The 13,322-nt window shown below is 42.1% G+C and overlaps 1 protein-coding gene across 1 annotated transcript in view; it reads right to left on the reverse strand.

Annotated features, from left to right (window-relative positions):
* The window catches only part of LOC118821855 (multidrug resistance-associated protein 1-like), a 73,967-nt gene that overhangs the window by 34,114 nt on the left and 26,531 nt on the right, over positions 1–13,322 (reverse strand). The window contains exons 5-10 of the mRNA XM_036590604.1: positions 7,098–7,223; positions 6,937–6,998; positions 5,692–5,823; positions 3,827–4,030; positions 953–1,130; positions 698–859 (exon numbers count right to left, since the gene is read on the reverse strand). Of these exons, the coding sequence (XP_036446497.1) occupies positions 698–859; positions 953–1,130; positions 3,827–4,030; positions 5,692–5,823; positions 6,937–6,998; positions 7,098–7,223 (864 nt within the window). The remainder of the gene's footprint in view (positions 1–697; positions 860–952; positions 1,131–3,826; positions 4,031–5,691; positions 5,824–6,936; positions 6,999–7,097; positions 7,224–13,322) is intronic.

The following is a 13,322-nucleotide window of genomic DNA, read 5'->3' on the forward strand; positions in this document are numbered from 1 at the left end:
TGTCTGAAGTATGCAAAAAACATCTAGATGAACCAGATGCATTCTGGAAACAATTTCTGTGGACCGATGAAGAGAAAATGGAATTCTTTGGCTACAATCGCCAAAGGTATGTTTGGAGAAAAACACCAGAATCTGATGAAAGGAACACCTTGCCGACTCTTAATGGAGGTATATCTATTATGCTTTGAGCTTGTTTGGCAGCCAGTGGCACATTAACCACCTCACTCCACTAAATATCAGCAAATTTTGGATGCTGCGTTCAGTCACAAAAGTGAAGCTGAAAAGAAGGACAATGATCCAAAACACCCCTCAAAATCCAGCATGAACTATTTCAAGACACAGGCTGAAGCTCTTGGCCCTCACATTTCACTGATTTGAACATCACTGAAAATCTGTGGGAGGATGTTAAACACGCTGTGCATGCAAGACAGCCTGAGATTAAGATTATTTAAGATTGCATTAACATTTGCAGATTATTTTTTTCAAAACAGTTCACTGCAAAAGTTGTGTTTGCTTCTTTTCACTTTAAAATAGTCAACAAAATATTTAATTTAGCTGTAGCATTCTGAGCTGCTACTTTTGTTCTACTAAAGTTGTTTGTTTGGAAATGTACTTTTTCTTCGACTGTCATTATTTCACAGAAGTAAAAATGCTTTTACTGGATGGTGTTTTATACTATTAGACAGACGTCTATCACCTGCCAAAGGAAGAAGAGGCACAGGCCGATTTCAATGGGCGCCAGCCAGACTGCGTTGAAGTAGACGACGAAGTCCATGAGCTTCTGCGTGTCGGCAGACACCAGGTTCACTATCTCACCCACCGTACACGTCCTGCGAGCGGCGCTGCTGATCACCAGAGACTGAGAGGAGATAAAGGGGGGGTAGCTGTTAAAGAAGTGCCCCACACGAACACTAATAACCACACCTGATTCTATACAGACAGGTGGAGGTACCTTCCTGTAGACGAGGCCCATGACGGCGGTCTTGACCCTCATGCCCACGGTGAAGCAGGCGTACATGTACTGATGGTTGAAGAGGGACTGCAGGCAGGACAACAGGAACATGGTGAAGGCGAACAGGTAACCCTTCCACAAGGGGGCGTCCTCGTCTCTCACGAAGCCCAGCAGCAGACTGTGGGTAGAAATAAATACAGCGGCACTGAAAACATTAAGAAGCTTTAGAGATTCTGAGAAGAACCACCTGAACATAATACAAAACTGGGGCTAGATTGCTGTAGTCTGAGTGGGTGGAGCTAAACTGCTGTAGCTGAATGGTGGAGCTAAACTGCTGTAGCTGAATGGACGGGTCTAAACTGCGGTAGCTGAATGGGTGGGGCTAAACTGCTGTAGACTAAATGGGTGGGGCTAAACCGCTGTAGGCTGAATGGGTGGGGCTAAACTTCTATAGTCTAAATGGGTGGGGCTAAACCGCTGTAGTCTGAGTGGGTGGAGCTAAACTGCTGTAGGCTGAATGGGTGGGGCTAAACTTCAATAGGCTAAACGGGTGGGGCTAAACTGCTATAGGCTGAATGGGTGGAGCTAAACTTCTATAGGCTAAATGGGTGGAGCTAAACTGCTGTAGGCTGAATGGACGGGTCTAAACTGCTTTAGGCTGAATGGACGGGTCTAAACTGCTGTAGGCTGAATGGACGGGTCTAAACTGCTGTAGGCTGAATGGACGGGTCTAAACTGCTTTAGGCTGAATGGACGGGTCTAAACTGCTGTAGGCTGAATGGACGGGTCTAAACTGCTGTAGCTGAATGGACGGGTCTAAACTGCTGTAGCTGAATGGACGGGGCTAAACTGCTGTAGGCTGAATGGACGGGTCTAAACTGCTTTAGGCTGAATGGACGGGTCTAAACTGCTGTAGCTGAATGGGTGGGGCTAAACCGCTGTAGGCTGAATGGACGGGTCTAAACTGCTGTAGCTGAATGGACGGGTCTAAACTGCTGTAGGCTGAATGGGTGGGGCTAAACTTCTATAGGCTAAATGGGTGGGGCTAAACCGCAGTAGTATGAGTGGGTGGAGCTAAACTGCTGTAGGCTGAATGGGTGGAGCTAAACTTCTATAGGCTAAACGGGTGGGACTAAACTGCTATAGGCTAAATGGGTGGAGCTAAACTGCTGTAGGCTGAATGGACGGGTCTAAACTGCTGTAGGCTGAATGGACGGGTCTAAACTGCTGTAGGCTGAATGGACGGGTCTAAACTGCTGTAGGCTGAATGGGCGGGGCTAAACTGCTGTAGGCTGAATGGCGGGGCTAAACTGCTGTAGGCTGAATGGGCGGGGCTAAACTGCTGTAGGCTGAATGGACGGGGCTAAACTGCTGTAGGCTGAATGGGTGGGGCTAAACTGCTGTAGGCTGAATGGGTGGGGCTAAACTGCTGTAGGCTGAATGGGCGGGGCTAAACTGCTGTAGGCTGAATGGACGGGGCTAAACTGCTGTAGGCTGAATGGGTGGGCATATGCAAATGTGTTTATGGTTGTGATGTAAGTTCAAATGAGCTATTGTTGCTTATCTTCCCTACATGGACAGTACGGGCTGCATGTTTTGAAACTAAGTCTTGGAGGCTGAACTTCACATATTTTAAGCATATATTTTTCGCTGCTGTACAAATGTGACTAAACCAAACTGGACCATAATCCCCTTAGCCTGACTGCGGTTGTCCAGAAAGCATTTTCCCACCATGTGTGGGTGTTGCAGAGGGCAGAGAAGGCCACTGCGCTGGTGGCTCACGTTTGGCAGCAACTCTTATGGGCCGCCAGGCTGACCGCAGCTGCCTTAGCTCATTCGGCTCTTGGCAGTACCAGCTGGCTGTCTGGCCTGCTGCCACTCTCAGGCTGGTGTGGCTAACGGAGGCTGTGATGCTGCCTAATGTGCAGTGAGGTGGAAATAACAGAGGCCATGTGTGCCTTTACTGCACCAGAAAGGGCTGTTATACATGTGACTGACTGCTAGAGCTCCTAGAGAGGTCAGCGAGGACACAGGCACTGTATTTGACTGCCTCACATGTGTATTAACCTTTGGCTTACTCTGGGTTACTCAGTACATTTGCTTGGGTTTTCGACCTAGGCACATGTGGTCACTGTATTTCTGTCCTAATTGACCTGTCCATGCTTTGCTGACAAATGCCTTCTTTCGGAGCAACAGCTGTGAGGCTGGACAAGTTTAACCCTGCTGGAAAAAACAGCACAGACCAGCAGATCATCACTATCCAAGCAAAAACAAGGATTTCTGTTGGTTCAAATCATCATCAAATTTGAGTCTGTTCTACAGTTTCTCGTTAGGCTGAATGAGTAACTGACTCTAAATGTAGGTATTGTGATATAAACCGAGTCTGTTCTACAGTTTCTCATTAGGCTGAATGAATAACTGACTCTAAATGTAGGTATTGTGATATAAACTGAGTCTGTTCTACAGTTTCTCATTAGGCTGAATGAATAACTGACTCTAAATGTAGGTATTGTGATATAAACGAGTCTGTTCTACAGTTTCTCATTAGGCTGAATGAATAACTGACTCTAAATGTAGGCATTGTGATATAAACTGAGTCTGTTCTACAGTTTCTCATTAGGCTGAATGAATAACTGACTCTAAATGTAGGTATTGTGATATAAACTGAGTCTGTTCTACAGTTTCTCATTAGGCTGAATGAATAACTGACTCTAAATGTAGGTATTGTGATATAAACTGAGTCTGTTCTACAGTTTCTCATTAGGCTGAATGAATAACTGACTCTAAATGTAGGCATTGTGATATAAACTGAGTCTGTTCTACAGTTTCTCATTAGGCTGAATGAGTTTTTTATGGATGACTCTCCTGCCTCACCTCAGCACCTGCGGGATGGAGAACATGAAGGCGTCGTGGATGATGAGGCAGAGTGTGCCGGACAGGAAGTAGGGCCCGAAGGTTTTGGCCAGAGTGCGGAGCAGGAGGAAACCAGAGCTCTGCTCCTGTCTCAGTTTCTGAAGCAGCTGAGTCTGTTCTGTGATCCTGCAGCCCAGAGCTTTCATGTTCTCACATCTCTCCTGCCTGGACACGGACGAACAGAGCACTCAGGTTCTATTCTGGTGACAGTGTTTGGCCCAAGCCTCCTTTAGCAGGAGGCCCAGATATAACAGTTCTTATAGGAGAATAATGTAGAAAATATTGCTCACACTTTATTTGGATGAAATATGAAAATGTTACTTTTACTCTTTTTGCAATTTTTAAGAAAGCAATTTGTTATTATTAGTAATAATTGGCACAAATAATTATTCCACCAAGAAATGTAGTTCCTTTAGAGTACTATATCGTTGCCAAGCAACTATGGACACTGAATGAGGAGAACATTTGGTCGCCCATTGCTGTACACTGCAGTCATTTCATTTAATGTGAAATGTTTTGTCGTATAACAATGAACATGATATCGCAGCACTGTTTAAAGCAGAAACCTTCACTTTATAAGTACTTTCTGGTCACCAAATCGCCACTGTGAGTCTTATTTACACCAATCCAGCGGCGCCCTCTTCTCACACTGGGGCTGAATCTCAAACAGCTCCCTGCTCCCTACATAGTGCACTACATAGGAGTTTAAATACTGGATCCTGCAGCCCAACAGAGCAAAACACAGCTAAGAAATGGTCATTTGGGACTCAGACACATCCACACTCGATACATGATGCACTGTTTGACTGTAGAAGATAGAATTTCTAAACTTTCATAGCTAGAACACTGTTTAGGGAGTACAGAGCCGTTTGGGATTCAGCCTGGGTTTGACGCGACTTCTGACTGAAACACGGACATTCGAAACGTAAGCAACATTTTTTAGACTTTTATTCTGCCGTTTTACAGTAAATCATACTGTAAGTGCTTTAATTCAAGCCTGTGATATTAATGACGGAGCTGTTTAGGCTGTTAGCTAGCTGACCAGCCTGGTTCTAGATAATAACGGGTTCTTACAGCAGAAAGGCTTTTTGTGCTGTGGCTCAGTGATACAGAGTTCATTTGTTGTGAGGCATCATAGGAGTGGGTATATCGTGGCTTCGAACGCGGATCAGCCAATCAGATTTTAGGACCAGAACTATTATTTACAAACATTCTGGTAATACTCAAATTATTATCAACAACATTTATATATAGATTTATGGATAGATTTGATAGAATCTTTCACTCTGAACTTCAAGTTCAGTTCCATTTGATAGATAGACTGCATCTACAGTGGGCTGTCCAAATAAAGTGTTACCAAAATATTATATGAGAATAATTATCATTATTATTTCTTGTCATTTATTTATTAATAAAGATAAAGATAAATTAAATAAAGCCTAGAGTTATTACTGTCATTTTCAACCCTGCTGAAATATAGCTATCATAACTAATTACATATTTAGTGAATTACACATACATAACAAATAACAAAGTATCAGAGAAACAGATGGACTACAGTCTGTAACTGTAGAACTACAAAGTGCACCTATATAGTAAGTGGAGCTGATAAAATGGACAATGAGCGTAGAAACAAGGAGGTGGTCAGAATGTTATGCCTGATCTGTGTGTGAGGATCATGTTATATGAAGAGCCTTTAAAGGAGAATCTAAGAAGAAATGCACAAATCCAGAGAATGACCCTGGTTATGGATCATGGAGGGTTAATGTGATTTCCACTGAAAGGAGCTGAGGGTGAGGTGCATGTGGAGGAACGAGGAGTCTTACTGTTGCAGTTTGGTGCACTGCGTGCTCCACTCTCTCTCCAGATCAGCGATAATCTTCTCTGACGTGTCCTTTTCCCGCAGTGACCACAAGTCTTCAGCTGTCAGGGGTGACCGGTAGCCCTTCACCACCAGCCTGAACAAAACACACACATTACATTACGCTGTGTTTTATTTGTTCTGGCTCTGTGAAGCACTGAGTGGGATTATAATGTATGTATTACAGTGTTAATTCAACACATAAACTCATCAACATTAATAAGTTAAAGTTATTATTAGTATTAGAGCCCCTCCAGGAATTTGTGATCATAAATTCAGGCTAATTTATTATTTATTTACTGCAATATCCATTATAATAAATTATATTAAATATTAAAAAAGTGTTAAAACGATGTTAAAACATTCTTATTTTATTTTATTTATGAGTCTGTATGTCTGTATATTCTTGTTTCTCAGTTGTACACTAAGTCCCGAATTTGTTTCTACCTACACTCTTAAAAAGACGGTTCTTCAAGGGTTCTTTAGTAAAGAAAATGGTTCTATATACAACCATGAACACTCAAAGAAGCCTTTGGTGAAATGGTTCTTCAGACTGATGGAGATCATGTTGTATATGGTTCTATATACAACCTTCTGATTGGCTGAGCCACATTCAAAGCTATTGTAACGTGCTTTAGATTTTCTTCTACACTCCTAAAAGATGGTTCTTAAAGGGTTCTTTAGCAAAGAACATGGTTCAATATAGAACCACGAACACTCAAAGAACCTTTTGCATGATTAGAGGGTCCCTTGCATCATGAAAGCGTTCTTCAGATTGATGGAGAATGTGCTATAGGGTTCTATATAGAACCTTTTGGAAAAATAGTTCTATATAGCATCCAAAAGGGTTCTTCTGTTGTTACGATACAAGCTTGTTACAATAGAAGAACCCTTTTAGTGTTCATGGTTCTATTTAGAGCCATTTTCTTTACTGAAGAACCCTCGAAGAACCGTCTTTTTTAAGAGCGTAGAAGAGGAGATACTTTACAGTGATTTGAATTTGATGAGATGTTGTTGTACATACAGCTTTGCTGTCAAGCTTGTAACAATAGAGGAACCCGTTTGGGTGCTACATAGAACGCTTTTCAAAAAGGTTCTATATAGAACTGTCTGTAGCACATTCATGCACATTTCCCATCAATCTGATTGTGTGTTTTTGTTGTTTGTGTTCCTCTCTCCTCAAATTAGACCTGAAGAAACGTCCACTCACCCACTGAACCACCAGAAGAGGATCTTAGACAAGAACGAAGCGTCTTCAACTGGACACGGGTTCTGTTTGAGGGACAGTGATATGTTAGCAGCTCAGTAAGATGGAACTATTTCAGATTCTCAGCAGACAAACCGAGTTAAAGCGCCTGAATATCTCAGTACCTTCACACAGACCGGCTTCAGAGCGTCTGGACGCTGGTCAGCAAAGCAGCTCAGTATGAGCTGAGCCAGCTGCAGCGAGAAGCAGGCGAAAAACGCCACGGACCGCAGAGAGTCCTCCGAAAAGCCCTGCAACAAACGGAGAGACGTACAGACTGAGTTAAGAGATTCATTATACAGCATATCAGCCTTTAAATCAGACCAGCCGGGTTTCTTCCCCCCAGGCCATCAGGCTGCTGAACGGCCAGTACTGCTGGTGTATCGGTCTATAGGCCTGTCACTGCACCTCTGAGTCATCTTCATCATGATGATCACAATCTACACCACATCCTCTATCCCTATAATGTATAATCTGGAATTTACACCGATCAGGCGTAACATTCTGACCACCTCCTTGTTTCTGCGCTCATTGTCCATTTTATCAGCTCCACTTACTATATAGGTGCACTTTGTAGTTCTACAGTTACAGACTGTAGTCCATCTGTTTCTCTGATACTTTGTTAGCCCCCTTTTACCCTGTTCTTCAGTGGTCAGGACCCCCATGGACCCTCACAGAGCAGGTACTATTTGGGTGGTGGGTCATTCTCAGCACTGCAGTAACACTGACGTGGTGGTGGTGTGTTAGTGTGTGTTGTGCTGGTGCGAGTGGATCAGACATAGCAGTGCTGCTGATTTGGAGGTTTTCTTCCAACAACAGCGATATATGTATATATGCAAACAAGCAACTTAGTTACAAGTTTAATAAAAACTTTAATCTCAGGTTCATGTCAAAACATAAACATAAACCAGCCAAAACTAATTTACTATAAAATTAAATGTGTTTGTATAAATTCAGAATAAAGACCCGTCAGTCACAACTGCATATGAGTACATATTTCTATATTGTGGTCTGTTTACACAAAGTTAGGTTAGTTCATCATTTATGTTGAATAGACTCTCCCAAAATTTTACGCTGCTGCACTGATGTTGAACCGTGTGCTGCACTGGGTCGGTATGACCAACAGGTCAAAACAAACTCAAAACAAAGTGACCGCTGTGCCCTGATTGGTGTTCTTACTTTGCGCTTCTTTCGTTTTGACATGTTACGTTTTTATACACACATAAACCAAAAGGAACGATTTCTCATAATGTGGTGGAGTAAAAAGTGAGATATCCGAGTCTGAAATGTAGTGGAGTGAAAGTGAAAAGTCACCAAAATGGAAAAACTTCAGTACAGATACACAAAAACTACTTAAGTACAGTTAATTACGTTTACTTAGTTACTGTCCACCACTGTAGACGACACGTAACCCAGCACTGGGACAGACAGAGTGGGACAGGCGGAGAGTGATGAGGGACTGTATGGAAAGGCCTTCACCACAGACACCACACGTTTCCTGTAGAGCCGTATCTGCCCGCTCTTTTCCGCCTGGTGTCGGAGGAAACCAAACTCAGGAATGATCAGAAGGCAGCCGCCCACTGCAGCTCACCACACTGCACTGTCTCCAGGGTCTGGCAAACTGAGGCTAACCAGCATGGGGCGTGTCCCAATAATAACGTTTCCGTCCGCTCCCTTTCTCCTCTTAAAGGAAGAGTTTGGTGAAAAAACAAAAGCACACAAATGGAGTTGATCTGAAGTTAGTTTTAGCACTGAAGCTACTAGGTAAATGTAGCTAACAAGTAATGGAAGCTTATGCCCAAACATTTAGCATGGCGCTAAACTGCAGGCGCCTGCAAGAGAAACTAGCGCAGACCAGCACAGACATCCACCAGCAAAAACAGCATTGAGTTGTATTTTGGTCAGGTCACCCAGGTAAACCAGCACCAGACCAGCATAAACCAGCATAGACCAGCATGGAATGCACTTTCTGACTCACTGATATCTATAAAAATGGACTAAAGTACATTAAAACAGGAGCAGCCATCTACTGCCCTCCATCTTCGGGTCATTCTACAGAACCGTCTGTGACGATGCTTCGCCGAACCCCGTCAGGAGACACGAAGTCACCGGGTAGTTTGGGACTGAATGGGTAGTGGAACGTAGTTGCAGGCTGAGGATGCGACGACTCTGGATGATTCTTTGCAATCAGTGAGATTTATTTACACGGCGAAACACACAAAAGAAAAACTGTACAAACACAAAGTAAATAGAGGTTAAAACGTTGACCCGACTCGATCAGTACAGGTAGGTATAAATAGTCTCAGGCCGCACTCTTTTTAGCTCAGCTCTCACTCCCTTCTCCTCAGTCTCCTCGCAACCTGAGGTGAGTATCCTCGAGCTAGCCCCCTACTAAACCCTTCCCCTGCCTCTTATAGGGTTAGCCCCACCCCTGCATCACCTGAGCTGAACCATTCCACTCTGCAGGGGTGTTGCTGTCCTTTAAGAGTGGATTAAAAATAAGGGTAAATAAAATCATAATTACATTGCACAAGGCTTTAATGCGTGAAATTACCGGCGGGACATTTCATACAGTGCGCACATTCACTAGCCTGTCTCACTCTGTCTTCTGTGCCCTAGGTAGGGACATCACCCCTCTCATGAGCTAGCCGCGGGCCCTCCAGCATGCTCATGAGTGAGCTCTGTCTGCTCTGCCTCCCTTTTTGCTGCTGGTGTTAGGAAACAGACAACAGGTGCGTATTACAGGTAGGTGTTCAGGTTAGTATTACGCACGCACGCACACACACACACACACACACACACACACACACACACAGTCCGCTGGTGATGGACAACACGTTTGCCTCATCACACCGTCCACTTTTCTATCTCTCCATAGGAGTCACTGGTGTTACTGATCCTCATTGGTGTTACACATAATAAAGGAACACCAGAGACATTTTAAGGAACAATGCATTTTACGAAATAATTGCTACAGAGCATCAAACCACATGTTGTCCATCATGGAATATCCACTAAAATATGTAATTTAATCCATTTGTATTCTGTTTTTTCACAGTGACCTCAGAATAAAGTCGGTCACACCAGTGACTTCAGCTAAAAGCTTCATATGAAATCATGAGCTGAATGAGAAAATCTCTGATAACTGAAAGACACAGTGGACTCACCATGAGCTTTTCTTCATAGATCCTCAGAAAATAGGTAAAAGGAAGTCAAGTGATGTCATCAGTGTGACTTTTATTTCAAAATAAGAGATTTTTTGTTACGCAGTAACACCAGTGACACAACGTTGTGGAGACAACAACTCTCATTATATATTTTATATTTATTTGTTTTCTTTATGTCATTTAATTTATGTATTTCATAGCCATGTATAGATTATTGTAGTTAAAACTGCAGAAAAACATGTTTTTTACCTCAAAATACGGCCTCATTCTTCACACATGACTGTGAGGACGAGCTCTTCTGTGGTGCTTGGAATTCTATATGATTGATTTAAAAACCAATATTGCTAAATTGAGGCTCAATTTAGGTGTAATTGTTGAAATAACTTATTGTTTTATTTTAAAATATAAATAAATTTTAACCCTCACATGTTTTTTGAGTGTAATATATCTGTAAACGCTAAGGACACAAGAATGGACGTTTCAGTAGAACGACCCATTTACAGATAACAGTGTATCATAAGTGTTAGAACCACATAATCAAGTCTATTAGAGACACTGAACAGCTCAATACAATTTGAAGCAAGTGTAGAGTTAGCATGATGCTAATTGTTATAGACAGGCTTCCATTGTTGGCTACATTAGCAATGTAGCTCCAGTGCTAAACTAAAGAAACAAGTGTCAGACAGGACAGTGAACTGTGTCTGAAACCATTTTTCTTGGCAATAAGTGTGTTTTTGCTTATAAAAACACCAAATGTAATGCAAATAAATGCAAATATACAAAAATACAGCAAAATGTAACAAGAAAATAGCGAGTTTGTGAGCTAGTTTGAAGAACAAATTGCAGATTTCTTATTGATGCCTCCAGCCGACACATGGTCTTATGGCTTACTATATAGGTGCACTTTGTAGTTCTACAGTTACAGACTGTAGTCCATCTGTTTCTCTGCATACTTTGTTAGCCCCCTTTTACCCTGTTCTTCAGTGGTCAGGACCCCCATGGACCCTCACAGAGCAGGTACTATTTGGGTGGTGGATCATTCTCAGCACTGCAGTAACACTGACACTGTGTATTGTGCTGGTGCGAGTGGATCAGAGGTTTGGAAGCTGCTACTTTGCACTACACTCTTAAAATGATGGTTCTTCAAGGGTTCTTTAGTAAAGAAAATGGTTCTATATAGAACCATAAACACTCAAAGAACCGTTTGGTGAGATGGTTCTTCAGATTGATGAAGAATATGATGTATATGGTTCTATACAGAACCTTCTGATTGGCCGAGCCACGTTCAAAGCTGTTGTAACATACTTCAGTGTTTCTTCTACACTCTTAAAAGATGGTTCTTTAGTAATGAAAATGGTTCTATATAGAACCGTGAACACTCAAAGACCCATTTCATGATTAAACGGTCCTTTGCATCATGAATGTGCTGCAGATGGTTCTATATACCACCAAAAGGGGTTCTTCGATTGTTACAAGCTTAAAATCATAACAATCGCTGAACGCTTTTTCCAACATGGCTCTATATAGAACCGTCTACAGCACATTCTTCATCAATCTGGAGAACCGTTCACAATGCAAATGATCATGCAAAGGGTTATTTGAGTGTTCATGGTTCTATATAGAGCCATTTTCTGTATTAAAGAACCCCTGAACCATCACTTTAAGAGTGTATTGTCTCAGTATTATTCATATTTATTCTACTACTAGTGTTTTCTGAGCAGATAAACATTTACAGCCCAAATAAACAGCTTTAAATCTGTGTCTTGGCTGACTTGGCGTATCACTGTAAGCCTTTGTCGTGCCCTGCGGCCTCATGTCAGGATTAATGACTCAGTAAATCTTTCCTGAGCTCTCGTAAATCACAGCGCAGCCCAAAATGCCACATGTATGTATTTACGCCTGTGAATGGCCTCCGCATGGCACACTAATAAGCAGCCTCGGTCACGGCATCTATACATAGGAAAGGCCCCTCAGGGATCTCGGCCAGACCCGTATTAACCGCCGGAAGGCTGCATATGACCTGTGCTCACATGCTGGATTCAGGACTTTGTGTTTTCAAGCTCAGCTGTTCTGTCTTGCCGGTGCTGACAGTGTGGAGTGATCACACCTGAACAGGCACTTTGCACTTTTACTCTTGGTTTACTCATTAAGAAGCTCCTTCTGGACAATGTTTACTAGTAAATTTTGGGTCTTGTGCTGTAATAAAAGCAGCAACGAAGTGAGTGAAAAGTACTCTGAATTCAGCAGAGTCAGACTGAACCTTGAACCCCCAAAAACATTACAGTACATACCACTGACAGATAAAGTTCACTGCCAACACTGTAAACAAACACATTTCCAGTCTCGTGTTGGTGTCCAAAGTTTTCCTCTTTACTTTGAAATGATAAGGATAACAAATCATGATTCTCCAAAATGAAATATATCGTCAGAACAAAACCTCGTATCTCCAAAATGGTAACTTTACAGGAGAAGGAAATAAGCTACTTTACTTTTAACGGAAGTCAATGGAACCACATTTTTGTCCAAGTGAATTTGGGTCGTTTCTTTTGGTCCATTCTTAATGTAATTTACACACAACGTAAAGAGCAACAGATATTTTCACTATGTCAAAAACTGAAAAACGACAAAAATGGAGAGGTTTGTTCCGACTGCAGTGACACATTGTTGAATCTTGTCAATATATTACAACATCTAAGCAACAACAACAACAACATTTATTTGTGTGGCGCTTTTTACAACCAGCAGCTTTACAGAAAAGTAGGTTATAGAAGGGAAACAGTTTATGGAAGGGCTATCAAACGAATAAAAAAGAAAATAACAGAAAAATAAAACCTCAAACCTCCAAAAGAGTAACTTTGAAGGAGAACGAAAAAACGTTCTTAACGTTTAACGTAATTTTCAAAACAGAGTCGTTCAGAGTAGTTTGGTGTGAAATGCTCTGTTTTTGAGAAACTTGCCTGTAGAACAGAAGAACAGGAGAGAGTGCAAATATGAGCTTAGTGTAGAGCGAGCTGTTAGCTAAAAGCCTTGCTTATTGTACGGCGTGGCTGTAGCCAACTATGACTGTTAATAAAGCACAATGACTGGTGCATAAGCTGTGTGTCTTCTTCCATAGCACTACGATACTGAGGCCACGAGTTATTTAGTTAACTTAACTCGTGGCCTCAGTATAAGAATTTTATC

The sequence above is a fragment of the Colossoma macropomum genome, unplaced genomic scaffold (genome assembly GCF_904425465.1).
Source record: "Colossoma macropomum unplaced genomic scaffold, Colossoma_macropomum, whole genome shotgun sequence".
NCBI lineage: Eukaryota > Metazoa > Chordata > Actinopteri > Characiformes > Serrasalmidae > Colossoma > Colossoma macropomum.